We start from the raw sequence: 24,882 nt of genomic DNA, 5'->3' as shown, positions 1-24,882 counted from the left end.
GCTTGTTCAATGAAGCTTTGGCAATGAAACCTGGAAGCTGATTGGTTTCTATGCAGAAGTGAGTCTGATTTTGGACTCTCCAGCTTTAGTAAATAAACCCCAAAATGTCTACACACCCCTGTTAAAATGTCTGGTTTCTGTGATGTAAAAAAATGAGACAAAGATAAATTATTTCAGAACTTTTTCAACATTCAATGTAACCTATAAACCATTTGAACAACAAACTGAAATCTTTTAGGTGGAGGGAAGTGAAAATAAAAAACTAAAATAATATGGTTGCATAAGTGTGCACACCCTTAAACTAATACTTTGTTGAAGCACCTTTTGATTTTATTCCAGCACTCAGTCTTTTAGGATACGAGTATATCAGCATGGCACATCTTGACTTGGCAATATTTGCCCAATCTTCCCTACAAAAACACTCCAAATCTGTCAGATTTCGAGGGCATCTCCTGTGCACAGTCCTCTTCAGATCACAGCAGAGAGATACAGAGCAGCATATCTCCCAAGTAAAACAGCACACAATGTAAAACACACACAGCGCACTGTTAACCCTTCGAGCATACCAGGTGTTGACCCCTTTCTGTCATTAGTACAGTGTCAGTGCTTTTTAGCACTGATTGCTGTATTAATGTTAGTGGAAATGTCAGTGGCAATTAGTCAGTTCCCACCCAGTGTCAGAATGGCCACTGCAGTCCCGCTATAAGTCCCTGATCGCCGCAATTACTAGTATAAAAAAAATAAAAATAAAAATTCCAGTATATATGCCGCCATTTGTAGACACCATAACTGCCACATAAACCAATTAATATACACTTATTGGGATTTTTTGTTTAGCAAAGACATGTAGCAGAATGCATTTTGGCCTTGAATTTTTTTTTTTTTTATTGGATATTTTTTCAAAATTGTTGTTCTTTTTTTGTTTGTAGCGCAAAGACTAAAAAATGCAAAGGTGATCAAATACCATAGAAAGAAAGCTCTATTTCTGGGAAAAAATGACATAAATTTAATTTATGTGCAGTGTTGCATGTCCGCGCAATTGTCAGTTAAAATAATGCAGCGCTGTATTGAAATAAATGGTTAAGAAGGATATACATAATTATATTCCACACTGGTACAGCCTCATCTTAAATATGCCGTTCACTTTTGGTCACCAATTCTCAGGAAAGATGTTGTTGAATAAGAAAGAGTTCAATGAAGGACAACAGAATTAAGGGTTGGAGGACCTTGTGATGATCAATTACCTAGATTACAGTTATTCACTCTGGAGATGAGGTGCTTTAAAGGGGATATGATTGCAATGTGCGAATATATCAAAGGTGACAGCAGTAACTGTAATAAACTGTTTTCTCTAAGGTACCTGAATGGGCACACACAACCACATATTGAGTTTAGAAGGAGGTTTAAATTTAGATTGCCAAAAGGGTTTTTTACTGTAAGAGCAGTAAAACTGTGGAACTCCCTTCCCCAGGAAGTGGTACTAGCTGATTTAGATGTCCTCCTTTGGAAGCAAAATGTACAGGGTTTTTGGAATTGTTAAAAAATAAAAATCACCCACACATACACACACACATAGATTGAACTGGACGGACCTTTTTTCAACCTTACAAACTATGTAACTGATATCATATATGAATGTATAGTACTCAGTAGAGACACTAACATGTCTTTCAATGTAGTATCAAGCAATGGCTGGTTGCAAGTAAGAAAAGCATTCATGGAGTCATTGAATTCTCTGGTGTCATCAGATGATAGGTTATGCATTTTCACCTCATTGTTATTAGGCCACTGAGCCTGTATTGAACTGCCTCTGGGAGGAGTGGATAGAGCAGGAGACACAGGAGGAGAATGGTCACTGCAGGTGTTTGATGTCCTGAGCCTGTGCATCCCCAGAGCCTGGGGAGATAAACCTGGGGAACACAAACCGCCACCATCTTGTTCTTGTTGTGTTTCTGACAAAGAACTCCATTAGTTTCTGTGATTGGGTCTTGTTCTTGTATTTGTGGGACTGGAAGAGCAGTGCAACAGGTATCCTGTGCAGCAAAGCTGTGACATGGATTGCCTAAACTGAATGTTAGATTGATGTGTAGCGGCAGCTGTCTTGGAGCTCAGCACAAAATGTGCACTGGCCACACACACTCCCCTTTTTATTTATGCTTAGACCCAGTTAGATTAGACAGTCACCTCTGGTTTTTCACTACTTAAACACCAGTATTATGCCTTGACATTGTTTCTGCTCATTTAAACCCTTGCTAGTTTATGGACTTCTCCCTGTGAGCTCTGTGGTTCAATATCATTGTCCTGACCAATTAATGTTTCACCTGGTAGCCATAGCCTGCTTCTCTGGGGCTACAGCCACCCTGCCAGTTCCACTTCATAAGTTCATGGGTGTACCCAATTACCAGAAATGCCTGCATGTAAAGTGTCCTTGACAGGTGGCTGCTAACAATGAAGAGGAAAATTGTAGAGGTTACAGACCAATGACAGAAGTGACGTTTCCCATTTTCCTATGTGGCCATTTAAAAATTCATTAATTTGCCAGCCATATTTTATACCTTTAATAAGCTTTTTGGTGCCAAATCCATCAGCATAAGATTACTGTTCCAAACAATCAGTCATTCAACAACAACAATTATTGCTGCAAATAATATTTGGCTGCCAAAAATTTGAAAATTAGAAATTCATACATTTGCTTATTTCTCACATTATAGTCTGCACCTGATGACTAAAAATAAATGTATTATGAATCTATGCTTGTATTAATTTTGTAGTACAGCTCTGAAATATTTATCTGCTTTGTAAAGTACAGAATGTTTTCTTGGCATGTAATAAATAAATGAGTGACAGCAACCTGCTTAGTTCTGAATTGTATTATCATTAGGGATGAGGTACAGAACCACCTTGGTTTCAATACAAATTTCAAGTTTTTGCAGTTCAGAGAAGCTGTGAATTTATGGATGAAAATATATAAAGAGTGGGCTCCCAGCAGCCATGTTGTCAGTGTGTGTGGGAGCTAGTTAGGGAAAGCTGGCTAGGGAACGCTCTAAAGAGAGGTATACTTTGATATACAGTGCTACTGTACTGTGCCATATTGTGTTATACGGTACTATATTATGCCTTACAGTGCTGTACTATGCTATACAGTGATATACAGTGCTGTACTGTGGGTTGCAGTGTGGTGAGCTACATATCTTTGCTCCCAGCCTCCCCCATCCCGTGCTCACAGCTCCATAGACCTAACTGTCAAGCTAAGTTCTTAGGACTCGTTCTTTTTCTGTATCAGTAGCAAGTTTGCTTGCTTGCTGGCCTCTGTGCCACAGCTTTGCAGTTTTTTTTTCTTTGCTAAGGTCCTGTTTTTTCCACATCAGGCTATATAAGGTAGGGGTAGGAATAGTGGTGACATAAATTCCCAAATATGGCCAAGTGGTCATGTGTAGGCAATGATGCAATGCTGAATTCCCTGAACATTTGCTTACATGGCCAGGGATTTAATGCGTTGAATGTAAAAGCGCTCATCTACCATTTCCTGTCCTAGTAATCCCACTTCACTCTACACTGTACAAGTCCCAGGTTTTGTGAGTGATTAAACATTTCCCTGGAAAACTGATACTTTTTTTCTTTCCCCTCACTGCCACTCTTCCTTCTCCTTGTATTCCTGCTTGTCATCTGTTGTCTCTGTGTCTCAATGATGGATGGCAGCAGTAGACAAAAGATCCTGTTGCCCTGACACAGCAACAAACCCTTCATTCCCTCCTGCTGTTGTGTCTTAAATGCCTGATCTTTTAAACCATTGAGTGTCTGCTCCAGAAGGAACAAGGGAGGGATCATATTCCTAACCCCCGCCTTGTTGCAACTCCTCATTCTGGTCACCTGGGAACCACAGCTCCTCAGAGCCTGTTCTTGTACCATAATTTCACAGCTAATCATTGATGGCCTGCTACTGCTGGTACAGCCTCTGCAGCATGGCCAAAGTGGCCACAAACTCTTCAAGCCCGATGCAAGACCTCCTAGCCCAGATTCACACCTGAGCATTTTAAAGCTTGAAGCTCAAAGCCCCAAAACAAGTATCTATGTATTTAATAGTGCATGTTCACATATGAGCCATATACATGAGCCACTTGTGAAGCAGAATAGGGCCTGTTTGGTCCTGTAGACTTCAATGTGAGCATCTGAAAATCACCTGAAAACAAAAATTTTACAAACCTAAACAACCATCTCCTCATTCTAGTAACTAGTCTTCCATTGTCTAAAACGAAAACACTCAAAAATGAATACACCTGAAAAAAATGTACAAAAATACACATTAACAAATTAAACAAAATTGTCTGTGAATGCTTACACTCAAGTTCAAATGCAGCCTTAAAGCTATGGTACTTAATAATGAACCGCCACATAATCAGGTTGAGGATATGCATTATGCCCTGAAAGGTAAATGTGTGAACTTTACCTGCCAAAGGGTGGCCATTGTTCCACAACCTTGCCTTGCACAAGATGGCATCAGGTCAGCCACCTCTAAGGCCTGTCCCTGGAGAACTGCCAGAATCTTTGGCCGAGTGTGGCTCCTGTCCCCCAGACATATCAGTTACAAAACCACATGGCGGGGTTCTTGCCTGGGAGGTCGTATAGGCTCTGGGGTGCTTGGGAGGGGCTGTTGGTTCTGAGGAGTCAGAGGATGAGGTCAGTAAGAAGAAGGGGACACAGGTGACTATGCTGTCACCACTGAACAAGGCACAGGGCTTAGCCACCAGCTCTAGCTATGTACCCTATTCTGAATCCTTTCTAGCCACCAGCAAATTGCCCCAAAGTGCTTTGAAGGTTATGTAGTGTCCATGCCCATGCTAGCTGGATTATGGGTCTCTGGTCATGTAGACCTTGCCCCTGACAGCATGACTTCACAACTCAGATATATTGCCATCCACATACTGGTGGAGGACAAAAATGGCTTTCTAGGCAAAATAATTGTGCCTAGGTACCTGTTATTAAGGTGTTGCACAATCCTAAACTTGCAGAAGGGAAATGATTTCACAAGCTGGAATGGGAGCAGCTGCAAAGCCAGCAGTTTTGCCAAGCTGGCATTGAGAAATTGGGCATGTGCCTGCCTGCTAAAGGATACTGCTAGAAATGGCAGAGTTGGTGTTGGAGACTTATGACCAGGACTCATGGCCCCATGCTAACTCTCTATCCCGTTTGACCTGGCATACCTTCCCTCCCTGTCACCAGAGGCTGCAGATGCTTTAGTGGAGGCAGAAGGCGAATCTTTTGGAGAGGTTTAGGGGTGGATATGGAAAATGCTAAGAAATGTGAATGGGAAGGAGTAGTACAAGCCTATTTCTGCCAACTGTGTGGCTCACACCAAGCTTTATGGTGTGGTACAGGGCCATAGGAGATATCAAAATGGCTGATACACTGCCAGCAGACCATAACAGCGCAGCAGATGTGTTAAAAAAAGGCTTTGAGATTTGTGGACCAGCCATGGGGAAAGCAGTGGCCTGTACCTGTGGGGCAGTGCTGCCAGATGGAATAGATTGGCTGCCCCTGGACAAAATCCTACCCTTGCTGTTCTACCTCTCCCTCAGTTGTCTCCTTTCCATTTACGGTTTGCCACCTCATCATACACTCTTCCCTATCACTGGAGCCCACTTGGCAGTAAGTTCCTCTCCCTCTATGATCCTGACGCTGTCTTCCTCCTCCTTAACATCATGGTCCTGTGCATGACCAAAATCATCCTCTTACAGCAAGTGACTAATCATGTGAGGAAATAATTCCTCTGACTTCTCCATGCCAGTATGCGGGGTTTGGCAGGATTTGCAGAGGAGGAGAAGGAAGAGGACTTATTGGCAGAATTAGTAGACAATTGGCTGCTCTGAGCCTGGTAAGACCAATAAAATGAAGGCTTTGTCACCCACTCAGCTACTTTCTTGTGTAAAGCATGGCCACTCTCGGGTACAAAAGCAACATTTTCCTTTCCTCTAGATCAGTGGTTCTCAACCTTCCTAATGCTGTGACCCTTTAATACAGTTCCTCATGTTGTGGTGACCCCCAACCATAAAATTATTTACCCAGTAATTATAATTCATGAGTGTCGTTTTACCTCCAATACTGCTGCTTTCAACACAGTAGCTGCTTTTAACAGAGTAGCTGCTTTCAACACAACAGCTGCTTTCTACACAGTAGCTGCTCTTTACACATCGGAAATATGTGTTTTCTGATGGTCTTAGGGGACCCCTGTGAAAGGGTCGTTCAACCCCCAATGGGGTCACGACCCACAGGTTGAGAACCACTGCTCTAGATGGTGCGTTCTGACCAAAGATTTGTCCTGCAAAACCTGCTCACCCCTTACTACCTCCACATGCAGAAATTCTGCCTCTCCCTGTGGGCCTGTCCAATATTTTAAATAAAGGGTATATATAGGGGGTATAAATGGTATTTTGGTAATGATTTACTGCAGAAATATAAACAAAACATATATACCTCCCAAAAAGCAAACTCTGAAAAAATCCAAACCCTAGTGTTTTTTTGAAGGAGTTTATTTTTTATTCTAGAATTTACATACCAAAAGAGAAAAATTGACTTTATGGGCACCAAAACTATATTAAAAAGTATAATAATGTTATGAATTTAAAAAAAAAAAAAAAAAGGACACCATTGTTAAAACAAGTATGCATATGCTTCACACTTGAAACCTAGTTGTAAATCACCTTTCCAAAAGGCTGTTGTGGCTCCTCAACATAATTAGTTCTGGTAATCCATGGATGAGGGCTTGATATCTCCAATACGTATGACCGGGAGTAGCCTCAAATCTCAATATTAATGATAACGTTCAACATGTTTTATGACTATGCGCTTCCACAGGAGCTTTGGAAAGGATATCTAAATGAGTGAAAGGTATATCATATATTCAACAATGCAAACATTGTGTACATTTCTACAAATTCTTATGCCAAGATATACTTTTGCTGGAATTACTTAGTACTGACACCTCATGGATTGATTTAACTCAAAATATTAAAGTGTATTTGTAGCTAAAACCTTATTTTTTGTTTTGCATATAATAAGGAAAATAACCCCGTCTATCTTTTTACTGCTACCTAGAGCTTTGTTAGAAAGGTTTTCTTTCACTTTCCTAATGCTGTCCCAGTGACAAGAATATTACCAGACAGGAAGTGAGGAAAAATCTGCAACAGTGACATAAACAGATATAAAAATCTAACAGGTTCTAGCACAGTGTTTCTCAACCAGGGTTCCAAGGACTCCTAGGATTCCTCCAGAGGTTGCTAGGGGCTCTTTGAGCAATGAGCAATGTATGCCTCTCAGATATGTTCCCACTGACACCATTGAACTTTTTTGGTATCTATAAGGGGGTAAATCTTCCCAATGGCCAGAAGTGTAAGGAGCATTCTTCCCACTGACCATCACACTAATGTATCATGAGTTGTAGATAAAGTCATTATTATTATGGGTTCCTTGAGACCAAAAACTTATTTCAAGGGTCCCTCTGTGTTGAAAAGGATGAGAAAGTCTGTTATAGCATATTTATGTCTCTGTTGCTGTTGAAGACTTTCCCTCATTTCCTGTCTGATAATCTGTCAGTGGGATAGAATGTAAGGGAACATCTTTCTAATTGATAATGGTAAAAACCCAACAGCGGTTCTAATCATTCCTTACTCTATAAAATGTTTTTGGCTGGGTATACACTTTAACAAGATGTAAAGTGCAATTGCAACAAACATCGTAAGTAGCAGCTGCTAAGAAATCAACATTGCTTTAGCTGTTCATACTAATCTGCTGAAACACTCATTTCTGACTCTGCAACTGCAATTTGTGATGTACCAAAACTGAATTTCAGACATGTAATCAAATGCACTGTTGGTCTACACATATAGAAAGGATTTTATCTGCTATAGGATTTGCAATTCTGTGAGGCTAATTTTGCTGCCAAACAGCACAGACTGATGTTTGACCTGCATTGTTGCAGCACCACAGATTGGTCAAGAACTCTGCTCAAAATTCTACGCAGGATATTTGTCAGCTCACTCTGCTCTTCCCTCCTCTCGGCATATTTCTTGACAGCTTATGTGCACTGCCCCTAATTCCTGTGCTGCCCCCTCCTTCTCTCAGTCTGAATGGTGCTCTTGTGGGAATTTCTGTAATCTAATATCAGAATACTAAAATATATGGCAAGCGAGCGCGCAATTATTTTCAAGCAGCTGGCATTAAGGATGAACCCATGTATCCTCAAAATGACAAATAAATATATAATGCAGCCCTAAATACATAAAGTGATAAATGCATATAAAGTGAAGCGCAAGGTAATAGCGCTAAAGTGACCAAAACATATATAAAGTGTGTTGTCAAAATTGACGAAAAGAAATGTGAATGGAATATTCAATAGTGACAATAGTGAAAAATTCCACACAAGAAATTATTAATGATGAATTGATTAATAATGATGAATAAATCTGAAAGAAATTGGATATAAAGAAACATATGAGTCCAGAGTGATCCGTAAATCTCCGTGCATGTGATTTCCGTGATAATTGTTTGTAGTATGATTGCACTCACCAGAAGCGCAATGATAATGCGCATGAATATATATCCAAATAATCCTTGGCGAACATCTGGGCTCAGGAGGGGAAAGGGGCTCCACTGGCACACTGACAGCACACAGGGAATGACTCCAGACCTCACACACCGGACCCTCACAGCACACAGAGACAGCTCCGTTAGTACCTCTCCACCAAAGATATGTGTTGCCAAAAAAGGATATTTTCTTGGCTTGTTTTTGCGAGCCATTCAAGATGGAGAATATCCTTTTTTGGCAACACATATCTTTGGTGGAGAGGTACTAATAGAGCTGTCCCTATGTGCTGTGAGCGTCTGGTGTGTGAGGTCTGGAGCAGGGGCAGACTGACAACTCATGGGGCCCCCGGGCAATAGGGGATCATGGGACCCCTGTGTCCTTGCCCAAACTCAAAAAAGCCTATGAAAAAGGTACCAGGGGCATCTCATGGGGCCCTTACTGACCCTGGGCCCTCGGGCAGTGCCCGAGTTTCCAAATGGTCAGTCCGCCCCTGGTCTGGAGTCATTCCCTGTGTGCTGTCAGTGTGCCAGCGGAGCCACTTTCCCCTCCTGAGCCCAGATGTTTGCCAATAATTATTTGGATATATATTCATACGCATTATCATTGTGCTTCTGGTGAGTGCAATCATACTACAAACAATTATCACGGACGTCACGTGCACGGAGATTTAAGGATCACTCTGGACTCATTATATCTTCATATCCAATTTCTTTCTGAGTTATTCATCATTATTAATCAGTTCAGCATTAATCATTTTTGTGTGGAATTTTTCACTATTGTCACTATTGAATATTCCATTCACATTTATTTTTGTCAATTTTGACAACACACTTTATATATGTTGTGGTCACTTTAGCGCTATTACCTTGTGCTTCACTTTATATGCATTTATCATTTTATGTATTTAGCGCTGCATTATATATTTATTTAATATCAGAATACAGTTAAATATTTACTCTACATTTATAGAGACACATTACCTCTTCTTTTATGTACATACTGTATGGTTGCATTAAATGGTGTTTTACATCTGCCTGGAGTTCAGCTTTAAATATATTCAAGCGTTAGATTTAAAAATAGAATGAAATAAAAATTACTTACACCACAGTAAAAACACTTTCTCTAAGCAAAAAAATTGCGGAGAGCGCTGATAATCAGAACTGATTCAGGGAATAATATACAACCACAATTAATGAGGAAAATATTTTCAGCAGCACAGCATTACTATGGTCCCTAGTGCAAACTTACTAGCAGTCCTATTAGTGATGAAATCTACCTTGTGAGCATGTTGGGACATCTTCAGCACAAAGTGAACTGGTAAAGTGCTAGAAAGCCATTTAAGCATCAGTAAGCTAGAAGTGAAAATGCAGAGCCTGCAATAACTGTAGTGAGATACATCACTTGCTGCCAGTGACAACGTCAAAATAAATTAGTCACTTAGCTGCTTCTTCTTGACCATATGAAGCTGCCAGCCTGGTACATTTTTCCAGTTAAGAAAACTTGCATCTTTAAAGTAGCAAAATGGAATTCATCTTGATACATGCTGTGCAGTCAATCTTAGTGCTCTGCTAATGAAAAAAATAATATATGTCTAATTGCCATACAGTTCATTTTTGTAATTTATTGTTATTTCAGATTGCCTTTTCTTTATAATCTAAAGCAATACGTGATTTCCACAATGGCAAAAGTAAAAATCATATTTATTTAATTGCAAAAGACCATTTTATAGGAAGGATTTCCAAGACTCTATCTGTACTTCTCTGTGAGGGGAAATTTAATGGAAAAAAAAAGTTTTAAAAAGATGTAAAAAAATGAACTCTTCTAGTGGCAGATTTACAAAAGACAGAAGTTACACACCATGGAGTATGCATACCATAGCACTTATTGCACTTCCTACGATTCTCAATCCCTCTTGTCTCCTCCTTGGGGACCCAATGTGCAAAGTACTTGGTCCTGTTAAGATCTGTGCATTGGTTTGTTAATAAAAGAACATTGTTTTTTCTGTTTGTGCTGGCTGTAGCTCCACCCCAGGCTGAAGCCCAATTAATGGATGTTCCTATAGGGGAGCTACAGCCAGCACTGAAGCCATCTACCTTTCTTCATTCTTCAGCTTTCCATCCAACCTTGAAGTCCTCTGTCTCTTCTGCTGCACCCTCTGACATCTTCCTTGTACTATACAAACTTTGTTGTACTAAAAGGAACGGATGAGCCCAGACCCAACTACCAGCTTGGAAGAGGGACCATTAAGGGTTGAGAGACTAGAGTACTAGCTGGTGGATTGTGTTGTTGCCAATGACAGCATGGAGATGAGAGCTGCCATTAACAAAAACACAAGCTCACAACAACACACACCTGCTACTACTCCTGTAGTGAAGTGGAACCTGAAAAATGCATAATTGTTTTAATCAGGTTACTTAAGCAGTTCTAAATGCTGAAGATTTTTACCTTCCTGTATTCTATGCAGGAAGGTAAAAAACCTTCAGTGTGCAGCTCCCTTCTCAGCCCCCCTGAACCCGATCTCGATCCAGCAATGTGCAAAAGAACAGCGTCTCTCACGCATCTCTCCCTCCTCATTGGCTGAGACACAGTTAGTGGGTGTGAGGAGGGAGCAGGAGGGGGGGCGGGCAGGTCCAAGCAACACGCTGTGTGCTTTATAGAGCCACACTCTGTGTGCTTTCAAGAGTGAGCATGTACGAATGCTCCCAGGGTAAGAAGCTTGCTTTGGGGTACTCATCAGGGGGGAGGAGCGCCAGCAGGTGACCTGAGAAGAGGAGGATTGGGACTGCTCTGTGCAAAACAAGAGCAGGTGAGTATGACATGTTTGTTAATTAAAAGAATCTGAAAATGTAGTGTTAGTTTAATCATTTAACCTTTTTCCTGCTGATTGTATACATATATTGTATGTGGCCTCACAGAAGTAGGTCTTTAGCCATGGGGCTGCATATATACGTACATGTGTTTGTGCTGGGAGTGTGCTGCACACTGCACTCCCAGCACAATGACCAGCTTGTGCCAGCTTTCCTTTGACTAAAGAAAAAAAATCAGGAGATATCCATTACAATTTACCACCAAATGAAAGCACAATTTGTCCTGAAAAAAAAACAAGGTAACATTTACCTGGATACACTAAGTACTTGTGATGATATGTATAGTTTTACTACATATGTCAAAGTTGCAAAACTTTGTTCAGGCATTAGGATTTGTTTTACCCTCTGTCATGAAGGAGTTAGGCATCAGAACCATAAGGCCAAAGTGTGGAGAGAGGTCAAAAGCTGGAGTCATACTATACTTTAAGGACCCATTCACACTTTTACCTGTGTCTTCTTGATAAAGCTGCCATGCCAATGAAATGCGTAGAGGCAGAGCGATATTTTGGTGCGAAGGAGGAAGTCAACCAACACAGCCAAGTGGTGTGACTCATGGAGCAGCCATTTCAGCCAGCCGGCGGTGTTGTGTGTGGGCAGATGATGCTTACATTTCCACGGAGTCTGTGGTTGTCTAATCTCTTTTGCTTATACCTATGTGAGTAATTTTATCATTTAATAAAATGTGAATGAGTATGGGGTACATGGTGCCGCTACCCTTTTACGAAAAAAGAGTTTAGTGTGAAAAAAGACAGGAGACAATCTTTGACAAGTCATTTATTAAAAGAAGAAAAATAAAAGAATGTCCCCCGAAGTAGATCCAATGTCAATCACTATGCCCGCCACCACCGCTACTTGAAAAAAGAAAAAAAAAGGCTCTTCTCCTGACGCTGGCTCCCGGTCGTCTGACTGGTCTGCTGGCTTGACAGTTCTTAAATATGTGAGGGGAGGGCCCACCGTCGGGAGCTGAGCCTTTTTTTGTCGGGTAGTGGCAGCAGCGGGCATCGTGATTGACGTTGGATATACTTTGGGGGACATTCTTTTATTTTTATTTTTTTAATAAAGGATTTTTCAAAGACTGTCTCCTGTCTTTTTTCACACTACACTTTTTTTTTGTGAATGGATAGCGGTACCATGTACCCCATACTCATTCACATGGGAGGGTCAGGATCTGGGAACCCCCTTGCTATAGGGGGCTTCCAGATTCTGATAAGCCCCCACCCGCAGACCCCCACAACCACTGGCTAGGGTTGTGGAGAAGAGGCCCTTGTCCCCAACAACATGGGGACAAGGTGCTTTGGGGGGATCCCCCTCTGCCCCAAAGCACCCCCCATGTTGAGGGCATGGGGCCTGGTATAGTTCCGGAGGGGGGGTGCTCTCTTGTCCCCCCCCTTTCCTGACCTGCTGGGCTGCATGCTCGGATAAGGGTCTGGTATGGATTTTGGGGGGGAAGGGCTTGGTATGAATGGAGGGGGGACCTCACGCCATTTTTTCATAATTTTTTTAATAGCCAGCAATTCTTTATTTTACATTCATCTGTCAGCAGGGAATCCCGCTGACAGCTGAAACATCACCACATGGTTGTCACTACTAAAATGCCGCATGACTTGATAAAATAACTCATGAGGTATTTTAGTAGCGTTTTTGGTGAATTCAAGCATTTTGTTTTTGCTATGCGGTATCCTACCACATACTCTGATGAGGTAAGATACTGCTTAGTGAATTGTGCCCAGTGAGCCTCTCGTCAGGCCCCCTACTGACTCCGAGCCCTCTTGCATTTTTTGTTGTATTCCTTCTAGTTTTGAAATGCCAGTGATGATTCTTCTATCTTCTATATTTTAAAGTCCAGTTTTTTCCTATTTATATGTCTTTTTACCCTAGAATTTAGCCACCCTAGTTTAATTTTTTTTTTGTTCCCCAATCCTTAAAGCGAGCTCCACTCAAAAGGAAAGTTCCTCTTTAAAGACTGGTCCCCCGCTCCTCATTAAGGATTGGCACCTTTGGGGAATGTGAGGGGAGTGGGAACCCAAAATTGACAGGGACATTCTCCTACTTCCACTGTGATGGCCTAGGCGATCGATCAACTTGGGTACAATCATCCTGCTTATACGTGGTTCAAATTTTGATTCATCCCTGCTAAACCGGCTGAGATTCGAGCCATCTATGGCTGGCTTTACTTAAGTGTGCAGTTCCAGTTGCCTAATCAATATCAGGATATGTGAAGTCTTCCATATTAACATTGCCCTGCTTACCCATCATTTCTGTCTGTAAGATCTGTCAAATATTTTACTCATGTCTCCTCATGCCTTATGTTAGGGGGCTTATAGGATATACTTACTAGTAATTTTCCATTGATTTCATTTAACTGATGCTCCATCAATAAGGACTCTGCACCGTCACAAGTCTCATTAGCGATGTAACCTCTCACATTCACTTTCAGATCCTTCTTGACGTACAGGTGTACCCCTTCCCCTCTTCATCCTACCCTATCCTTCTGAAACAGAATATATCCTTGGATATTTAAGTCTTATGAGCTGTCTAATCATGTTTCTGGTACTCCCTCAAAGTCAAAATCCTCTTCATGTAACAGACGTTCTGGCTCTTCCATCTTGTTAGCTGGACTTCTAGCATTTATGTACATAGCTTTTCATTTTCTACTTGCATTTAGTATTTTATGGTAATAAAATACAAAATATAAATTAAAAGCAACAGCTCACTCTTGCATTGCAATTATCATCAAACAGTCTTCACACATGATGGGAGTGTACCAAAATACAGGAGTTTTGGCAAGGAATAATACAACAAGTACAGGACATAATGGGGATTAGTATACTGAAAGACCCTTGGGTCTGTTTATTTCATAATTCTGAGTTCACAGTGAAACAATATAAGAATAAGATGATATTTCACTTCATAAACGCAACTAAAGGATTGATCCTTAGATTCTGGCAGGCATGGAAAACCGCAAAAATAAAAGATTGGATAAATAAAGTGGAGTATATATACAGGATGAAGGAACTATACCACAGTGGAGAGAATAAAATAGAAAAATTTAAAACAACATGGGAAAGATGACAGGACTTTAAAACATCAAAGAGATATCTAGAATTGGTCGGAGTATAAAGGATGGGAAGAGATAAGGAAAGGAATGATGGTCCTTTGTAGGAAGGAAAGAACTAAGAAGAAAGAGAAGTGAGGGGTGAAGACAGACAAAATGAATAAATAGGAACAAGAGGAAAAAGGAAAATAGTAGGATAAATGGGAGGCAACTGGTGGGGGAGGGGAAGGGAATATGTAAAATTCTGTTATGGAAAATGTGTGATTGTAACATTTTGCAATAATTGTTGAATTTACAAAGTTAATAAAAAAAAACTGTCTTCACACATTGGGCTTGGATAATGTAGTTTCCATGCTAACTAACTTGAGACCCCTCCCCCACCCCCATTCCACCTACCTCTGTGCCTACTTTGATCTTTGCTCACTGCTCAGTCCTTTCATTTCCTTTTCTTTCCTTTCCTTTCCTCTCCTCTCCTCTCCTTGTTTTAAAGTTCATCTGAGCTTCTTAACTTTTACTCTCCCAACAGAGAAGGCTGCCCTACTGTAATTCTCCATTAACCCGAAACCCTCTTTCTTACACCAGTTCCCCAGCCATTTGTTTAGCTTTTGAATGTCCCACTGCCCGTCTGGTGTGGCTCATGGCACAGGCAGTATTTATTGGAGGTGCTATTCTTTAGCTTGGCAACCCTGTCCCTGAAATCATTTATAAAGGTACTCCATAACAGCTTACTAAATTTGTTTTGCCAAGGTAAAAAGTGCTTTAATGTTTCTTAGCAACCAACCATACAATATTTCCACAGTTTAATGCCAGAATACTATGAGATTATTTTTGGCTGTTTGCTTATTATTAGTGCATTTATTATATTATTTATCTTAATAAAAAAAAGGTCTTTCTGGAATTTTAATATATTTACTGTTGAAGAGCACCTGTTACTTACAAAAGAATCCTTAGAGATAACAGTCTGTTGGTGTCCTGATTACAATGTAATAAACCTAAGCTGACCATACATTAGTCAGTTTTTGAACAAATATTCCTATGAACATTTGTACAAATGACAAATACTTAAAAATGTGGTTTGCTTTTAACAATCGATTTTGGAATAAGTGTATTTTCACAAATGAAAACCATATTCACTGTTAGAAATTAATTTCTTCAAGAAAAAATTTCCATCCTGCTCCTTCGAAAATTATTGTAGGCTATGGATGAAAACAAATCTAAATTTGACCATACTAATAATTAGAAAATAGAGCAAATGTTCTTAAAAAGAAATATTTCAAAGGAAAAATATCCAAAATCCTACTAGTCTATGGCCAGCTTTAATCTGGCATGCCATGCAGCAATTTTGCTCATGAAATAGCTAAAATAGTTCTTACAGCTTTCATTTTTTAACAAAGCTGTTAACAAAGCCCCTTTAATCAGCAAATATAGTCCACCATTGAAGAAACTCAGGTTCAGCACAAGTTCATGTTCTCTGCAATGACACCAAGGGAATTGTACTAAGACTGGAACAGACAGTATCTGGAGCAGCTCACTGTTTAAAAATTATAAAGTTCGTATCTCAGCCAGTGAACCAATGAGGAACGAGTGGGGGAGGGGCTGAGCTGCACACTGTGTGTGAATGGACAATGTCCATTCACAGGAGCATGGCTCGGGAGCAAGCCTGCTCAAATGCCCCAATAACAAGAAGCTTAATATTGGGGCTCTTGGCAGGTGGATGGGTCCAGGATCACTGGCAGGGGACCCAAAAAGAAGAGGATTGGGGTTGCTCTGTGCAAAACCATTGCACAGAGCAGGTAAGTATAACATTTTTTTAATGTCAACCTTTAGAATTATTTTAACCTTAATAGGAAAACTGAGAACTGTGTGAAGTCTCAGTTCTGCTCTGAAGTAAGCCATGCTGCGATGGGGTGATTATAAAAGGGAAGTAGTGTGGAATCAAGTTTTAGAACTAGATAGTTATCTATGACAGCAGCTTTCTTGGCAAGTAATATAACGCAACACAACTGATGTTAGAGCCAAGCTTGTAAAGGGAATTTAAAGTTAGTTTATTAGGATATATTACAATTTTACATGCTTCATAATAAAAAATAAAAGGTCTAGTAAATGTCCTTATAATCAGGTGAATATGAAATACTGCATGCGAATATTGCATAATTACAACTTGCTGTCGGGTGGTGAAGCTCTAAGCAGGATAACAGTTGAAATTTCAGATCTCAGTGATTTAGGGCTGGTTCACACCAGAATCGCACAGGAATATGGTGCACATTCCTGTGTGATTCCTGTGCATTTCCCTGTAATGTGCTTTTCAGCCCATTGATTTGAATGGGCTGAAACAGCATTGGATTGCATAAAAAGTAGTACATGCACTACTCTTGAAAAACACTCCACAGCAAATCACATGGTACTGCAGTACCATGCAACCTGGTGCCTGCACACGCACTGCATTTGTGGAGCCTTTAACAATGAATTGGCACCTGCAGCAGATTGTAAAGGCACTGCGCTCCTCTCCTCTTCTGTTAGCACAGATAGGACAGTCTTAACTATTGAATTAACACAATCTACCAGAATGCCAAGAAACCTTTGCAATAACAAAGCTGTGTGCACATACTGTAATAAATGTGTCTTTGTAAAATTAAGATTTTACATGAATAATGAAAAAGAATAAAACAATTTACAAACATGTAAAATACAATTTAGTAAAGCCACTACAGTTTTCATTTGCATTTCTGTTCAAGATAATGAACTGACGTATAAATAACTGATCAGATCTCTTTAGTAAGTAGAAAGTTTATGTTACTACAATAAAAAAAAAAAGTAACATAGCTTTACTGTACATGGTGATAGTAAGGTATTACTCCCTGCTGTTGGTCTTTTATTAATATCAGATTAAAAAATGGCACTGCAAAATAGTAAAGGAATAACAGACTTACACATTTTGAATAAAAAGTTATCTTCTTTTGTTTCTTTTTCAGCTGTATCATACTCAAATTACAAGAAAACTCCTCCTCCTGTACCCCCGCGCACAACCTCCAAACCACTCATCTCAGTGACAGCACAAAGCAGCACAGAATCTACCCAGGATGCCTATCATGAACGGACTCAAAGGATGTCCCCATGGCCTCTAGATGGCCGGGGTCTTTATAATTCCACAGACAGCCTGGATAGTAATAAGGCCATGAACCTTGCCTTGGAGTCAGCTGCAGCACAGCGTCATGCCTCTGAAAGTAAAAGCAGTTCTGTTCGGAGCACCAGTGACAAGGCTGTTCTAGTGAGCAAGACAGATGACTTCCTTAAAAAGCGGCGTTCCTCTATTGGAATACAGGTAGAACATATTTTATATATAAAATATATCAAATTGTGGCTTAGTTTCCGTCATCTATTTCAAAAACAATATTTATTAGGTTTTTCTATTGCTGATCTTGATTCCTAATGAAGTCTAACATTTATGTGGTATTATACTATGCTAACTTTTGTATGAAAGAGTTTGATAACAGTCTGTGTTTACGTACAAGCAGGTACAAAAGATAATTTTGGGACTTTGGCAAAACCAGCAGCAAGAAAAAAAGACAGTTGAGCTACTGGAACATTTACCTTGATTCCCACATTTTTTTTGTAGCAATACAGGACTATTGGGAGTTGCTCTTCATGTACTCAATACTACATGAGCACAATGGGTGAAAAAAAGCACATCTTCAGAGATTACTATTGCAAATGCACAAGCACGCATTCTAAATGTGCAGTGCATAGCTTTTTTATCAATGGCCTAGCACAGGGGTCTCCAAACTTTCTAAGCAAAGGCCCAGTTTACTGTCCTTCAGACTTTAGGGGGCTGGACTGTAGGCGGTGAAAGTAGAAAAGCCCCGGCATCATTGCCCCATCATTAGTTATAAAAGGAGGAATAGTGCCCCATTGTTGATATCAGTGAGAAGAATAGTGCTCCCTTGTTTATATCAATGAGAAGTATAATGCCCCATTGATGGTTTCAGTAGAGGGAATGGTGCTTCATCACTGGTGACAGTTGGTGGAATAGTGCCCCAATGGCCAGATAAAGGCAAGCAAAGGGCCACATATGGCCCCACTGGCCTAGCATATAATGCAGTTAAGAAGGTTATTTCAAGGTAGCTTTCCATTATTTCCATTGTTTAGAGCATAATAAGAAAAATAAAAATAGGTGCTATTAGTAGAACCTATCTTTAATTTAAATTTAAATTTTAAAGCTTTATATCTCTCCCTTTATTTAGCTGTATTTAATCTGTTGAGTCTGAGGGTCTGAGTCTGAGGGTCACATTTGTCATACACCTGGGTCAGAGGGTCATATGCCATCTGTGTGATGATTATTCTTCTATTTAATGATGGCATCATGACTGGCAACTGATGATATTACATGATATTACATTCGGAAGTGGAATGGCAGTGTACAGGCTTTAGTATGAAAGTCTGGGAAAGCCAAGCCCTATACAAATCTATCTGTGCTGAGTGTCTCTGTGTAGATACCAGACAATATAAGGAGCTGGATTGGATCTCTGTCCTAATGTCACTATGGCTCCTTGGTCTAGCAGTGCAGATCAGTTAATCCTTCCCCCACCCCGCAGTGCACCAGGAAGCATATTGCAAGGTTGTGCAGGGTGGTTTGGAAAACACAGTTGGGGTTAGGATGTGAACCGTTTATATTCACCGGGATTGATCATGAATTGTTTTGCGTATGACCTGCTGAATGTCAGACGATTACTATATGCACATATTGTTTGTTGTGTGAAGCACAATAACATGATTTTATCACATGCATGGTATATTTAAATGTTTGATATTTGATTATATGTTGTTTACTTTTATTTAAGCACTGCACTTTTTGAATTTTATATTATGTTAAATTCTGTGTCAGGAACTTTAGTGTAAGCTGCTGAATTTTGCACATAATTATTCTGAGCTTTGATTCCTTTTTGATTTTGTTTCACTTTGTAAGTAGGCCTCTTAAGCTGAGCACCAAGAACAACTTTTTTTATTAAAACTGCTGGACAAAAAAAAAATCCTTATTTTATGTTGGTTTTCCATGGAAAGGTTTTTAATGCTGGATTGAGTGCTGCATCACTAGGTAGAATGTTGTGCATGCACACTATATGCTCTTGTTCATACCATTCATCTTGAGGTAGCAGTTTCTAACCACTGCTCCCAATCACAAGAGGCACATGGCTTCATCTCAGATAGTTTTTGCTGCTGCCTAATGGCTTCCAGCACCTGTTTGGACCCCCAACACACAGGGAGCAGTCATGCTGTATCAGGTTATCCAGCTCATAATCCACTAACAATGTCAGGGCCTTTTCAAAGGCCTGACATTAACAGCCTAGAATGTTGTCCACTTCTTGAGTCCCCACATTCCTCTGAGTCCTTCTTTGACTGGTACGGTGAGCAAGACTGAACTGAGCAAGTCCTTCATAGTCATCAATGGAGAAATCATTGACAAATCCAATGAATGATCATTTCTGTATGGTGTATGTGCAAAACAAAGTGAACATGTACCATGTATTGTATTGCAAATATGGCAAATGTTTACTGTCTAGTCTAGTCATGGCTGTATCAGGAGCTGCTTTAGTGTAAGAAAAGGAAAGAGACTTGAGCTGTCTTTTTCTGTTTAGCTCTCCCTATTTGTTAGTAAGAACCTCTTCCACATTCTTATTGATCATGCAATGTATCTATAGATATGTCAGTGTCATTGAATGCATACATTTGCAAATACATGTAAAACCATCGTAAAGCACCTATGAAACTGTTTTCCCTCTGTGCTACCAACTTAGACACATACAGTATGTAGAACCCTCTAGGTAGATAGGATTTTTTTTCTGTTAGTCAGAGGCTTGTTAGAAGCCTGGGATGAGTTAGCATGGAGTTGAGGCAATGAGGTTACCTAAGCCAGTATGAAAGGCTCTACAGATCAGGGCTTCTGGAGCCCTCCCACCCTTCTGTAAACTGGAGGAACTTTCTAGAAGAGGGGTGGAGGAGGGGAGAAGGCCTAGATTTGCATGTTTAAGGGAACATGGACAATCCCCAGACAGGAGGTCGGGCACAGTGGCTAAGAGCAACCCTTAAATATTAGTGAGCCTGTGCAGCAGGGGAGAGGCATGTTCAAGTGTAAGATGGATTAAGGAAAACGCTAGAGCATGGAACCTGGGAAGGGGCCCCAGGGAAAGGGGCCTAGGTACAGGCTGGAGCAGACAGAAGGATCCCCACTGCCCTACAGTCTCCTAGGGAGTACTTCCTGTCAGCAGGGAAGATGCCAGCTCAGCATAAGGCCTGAAAACAGCTGCAACCCACTAAGCTACAGGAAAGGACAGTGAGTACTTCTACACTCCTTGGGCCACAGAAGGGAGAGGGTGGCCAGGTCAATACCCAACTAGTCCTCATCTGGGACTGCTTCATAGTGGATTCTGGACTCCATTGCCCAGATATACCCTAAGGTCAGCCAGGTGCATGAGGAGAGTTTCATCTGGGGTCTGAAGAGGTACACCAAAGGGGACTCAGTGCTCCTTAAAGAGACTGTTGCTGATTTTTGATCCAAATTTTGTATACTGTAAAAGTTGTTCTCACGTTTTACAGTTCCTTGGGTATCCCATATACCCCTAGACCTCATCCAAGCTGTTAAACCCTAATAAAAACAAGCTCAAAATCCAGCAGCCCTCAAGAGGGTATCGCTAAAAGTATATACCAGTAAGTAAACTAGGAGCAGATACTTCATGTATTTAATATATCAAAAAGCGAAAATTGACCTAGCTACATGGCTTGTTCTGTGGATTGCCTTGCCTATGTGCACCTTTCATTTTATGAACTTATAAATTTATCTGAGTACCTTTGTTGCTACGGGGAAATCTTCAGTGCCAAGATTACTGTTATGAGCAGTCACAGAGGGACTATGGACAGTGCAACCTGCAGCCTTGCAGTAGGTACAGAAGATAGGGGTAATCATACTTCAAATAATATCTAGGATGCAAGGGGTGCTCCTACTGACCCACTAGAATAGATTTGAGCAAGTTTGTCACTGCATCACTGACAGTGGTTCAAGTAACCACAATTCCTCCATCTACAAAAACCAATGGGATAAAATTGCAAATGATAGAACTGTGGACTGGTGCTGAGGGTCACCCAAAATATTTTTTCTTTATCATCTTTCAGATTCAAAATAAAGAAGAAGCATAATTACAATTTAAAAAAATTAACCCTTAGGGGTTGCATGTAGCATTTGGTTCCATTCTGATCCATTCCCTGATTGCTGAGCAACATGGTCAAACAGTTTGCCCCTCCCTCCTCCCACAGCTTTTTCAACTACACTGCTAGCAAGGGGACAAATGCATAATGAGGTCAAATACATAATGAGTGTGATGTACAAGTGAAGCTCAAAAAATTAGAATATCGTGCAAAAGTTCATTTATTTCAGTAATGCAACTTAAAGGTGAAACTAATATATGAGATAGACTCATTACATGCAAAGCAAGATAGTTCAAGCCGTGATTTGTCATAATTGTGATGATTATGGCTTACAGCTCATGAAAACCCCAAATCCACAATCTCAGAAAATTAGAATATTGAGAAAAGGTGCAATATTCTAGGCTCAAAGTGTCCCACTCTAATCAGCTAATTAAGCCATAACACCTGCAAAGGGTTCCTGAGCCTTTAAATGGTCTCTCAGTCTGGTTCAGTAGGAATCACAGTCATGGGAAAGACTGCTGACCTGACAGTTGTGCAGAAAGCCATCATTGACACCCTCCATAAGGAGGGAAAGCCTCAAAAGGTAATTGCAAAAGAAGCTGGATGTTCCCAAAGTGCTGTATCAAAGCACATTAATAGAAAGTTATGTGGAAGGGAAAAGTGTGGAAGAAAAAGGTGCACAAGCAGCAGGGATGACCGCAGCCTGGAGAGGATTGTCAGGAAAAGGCCATTCAAAAGTGTTGGGGACTTTCACAAGGAGTGGACCGAGGCTGGAGTCAGTTAATCAAGAGCCACCACACACAGACGGATCCTGGACATGGGCTTCAAATGTCGTATTCCTCTTGTCAAGCCGCTCCTGAACAACAAACAACGTTTGAAGCATCTTACCTGGGCTAAAGAAATACAGACCTGGTCTGTTGCTCAGTGGTCCAAAGTCCTCTTTTCTAATGAGAGCAAATTTGCATCTCATTTGGAAACCAAGGACCCAGAGTATGGAGGAAGAATGGAGAGGCACACACTGCAAGATGCTTGAAGTCCAGTGTGACGTTTCCACAGTCTGTGTTTATTTGGGGAGCCATGTCATCTGTTGGTGTCTGTCCACTGTGCTTCATTAAGTCCAGGGTCAACGCAGCCATCTACCAGGAGATTTTGGAGCACTTCATGCTTCCTTCCACAGACAAGCTTTATGGGGATGCTGACTTCATTTTCCAGCAGGACGTGGCACCTGCCCACACTGCCAAAAGCACCAAAACCTGGTTCAATGACCGTGGGATTACTGTGCTTGTTTGGCCAGCAAACTCGCCTGATCTGAACCCCAGAGAGAATCTATGGGGCATTGCCAAGAGAAAGATGAGAGACATGAAACAATGCAGAAGAGCTGAAGGCCATTATTGAAGCATCCTGGTCTTCCATAACACCTCAGCAGTACCACAGCCTGATAGCTTCCATGCCATGCCGCATTGAGGCAGTAAAAGGGGCCAAACCAAGTACTGAGTACATATGCATGCTTATACTTTTCAGAGGTCCGATATTGTTCTATGTACAATCCTTGTTTTATTGATTGCATGTAATATTCTAAATTTCTGAGATTGTGGATTTGGGGTTTTCATGAGCTGTAGGCCATAATCATCACAATTATGACAAATCACGGCTTGAACTATCTTGCTTTGCATGTAATGAGTCTATCTCATATATTAGTTTCACCTTTTAAGTTGCATTACTAAAATAAATGAAATTTTGCACAATATTCTAATTTTTTTAGTTTCACCTGTATGTGCTGAGGCAGTGGATGTTTATTGGCAGCTCTATAACACAGTCCTGCAGCACTGATTGATGGTTAATTTTTTGAATGTACAGTCAGTACTGGAGAGGCTGTGTGACAGAGCTGTAAGATGCTAGTAAAGATCCACTACACTGAGAGATACATCAAAGAGCCCTGTAGTGCTGACAGATGTTTTACTTTTATGAATGAACAGTCAGCACTGCTGGGGCTGTGTGATAAATCTTCTGGTGCCGTGTATGCTTACTAGCAGCCAGCAGCTCTATCACACAACTCTGCAGTGCTGATTGTTCATTCATAATAGTAAACAAACAGGCATCTTAGAGGGTAGGTGGGGGCTTAGTGCTGTGCTGTAATTCCCCTTTCAGAATGTCCAATTCATGAACAAAAATAAATCCTACATGATAATCCTTTAGAATGATTAGACTGGTTGCAAATACAACATAGTATAACAAATATAATAATGAAGATTTATTAATATAATAGTAAAGATTTCATGTTGAAATTAATTAAAAAATGGTGCCCGATAAGTAAGAAGGTTTGCCAGTTCACATGAATATGCTTTATGATGTTATTACCAAGAACTTTGTTCACATGAATCAATACATTTTTTGTAGGTGACTTAAAATGCCACCTATTTTACCATATGTACCATATACTGTACCCAGAAAAGTAAGGACTCTTAATTTCAACTCCAAATGAGCTCAGTTTAGAAATGCATCATAGAATTGGAAATAAACATGCTAAAACCTGACACATTTCCATTAATTCTCTATTTATACTGTGTCATTAGGGCATTGTTTAGCACTTAAATGACAAAAAAGACAAATAGGAATGAGTTAAAGCAGAGAGTAAAGTTTCCACAAAAGTGATGTTTAAGCTCCAGAAACACAGAGCGAAAACAAAGCTTAACAATTACCACTCACGCATTAAATTGAATCATTTAAAGGGCCAAATGAGTTAACTAGCACTTAAAAAGAAATTACTTACATTCCTGTTTGCCAGTCAGGTCCCAGTGTGGTAAATACATGTAGATGGTGAGCTATTTTTGGACATACAGGTCAATGTACTCATAGTTACAGTACATTGGCAGCTAGAAATAAAAGTTTTCACCAACCAACAAAACAATAGTTAGGAAACAAATCAAATTACATTTTGGACATTTTTCTAATATGATTTTCAATAGTTGTAATCCTCATAAAATGAAATAATATGATTGTTATCAGAGTATAACTGTTCTTGGTTGGCAGAGATTTTCAAAAAACCTTGCCAGAATCGTCTGTGCCAGTAAGCATTTTGCGTATTAGAATTTGCACATGAAAATAAAGGGATATGTCATATAAAATTAGATAGTAGATTCTGCCTGCTTGATTAAATCTGATTACTGCCTCACAAGAACAGC

The 24,882-nt window shown here is 40.3% G+C and overlaps 1 protein-coding gene across 5 annotated transcripts in view; it reads left to right on the top strand.

Moving 5' to 3' along the window:
- The window catches only part of DLGAP2 (DLG associated protein 2), a 1,035,006-nt gene that overhangs the window by 928,700 nt on the left and 81,424 nt on the right, over positions 1–24,882 (top strand). For all 5 annotated transcript variants that reach the window (XM_089679530.1, XM_089679529.1, XM_089679532.1 and 2 more), the window contains one exon: positions 17,476–17,825. In XM_089679530.1, the coding sequence (XP_089535656.1) occupies positions 17,476–17,825 (350 nt within the window). The remainder of the gene's footprint in view (positions 1–17,475; positions 17,826–24,882) is intronic.

Source organism: Staurois parvus, unplaced genomic scaffold (genome assembly GCF_062004578.1).
Source record: "Staurois parvus isolate SC_StPar_1 unplaced genomic scaffold, SC_StPar_1.0 ptg000226l, whole genome shotgun sequence".
NCBI lineage: Eukaryota > Metazoa > Chordata > Amphibia > Anura > Ranidae > Staurois > Staurois parvus.
Note: the sequence above shows the minus strand (reverse complement) of the source record. Positions and strands in the feature narration are given on the sequence as shown.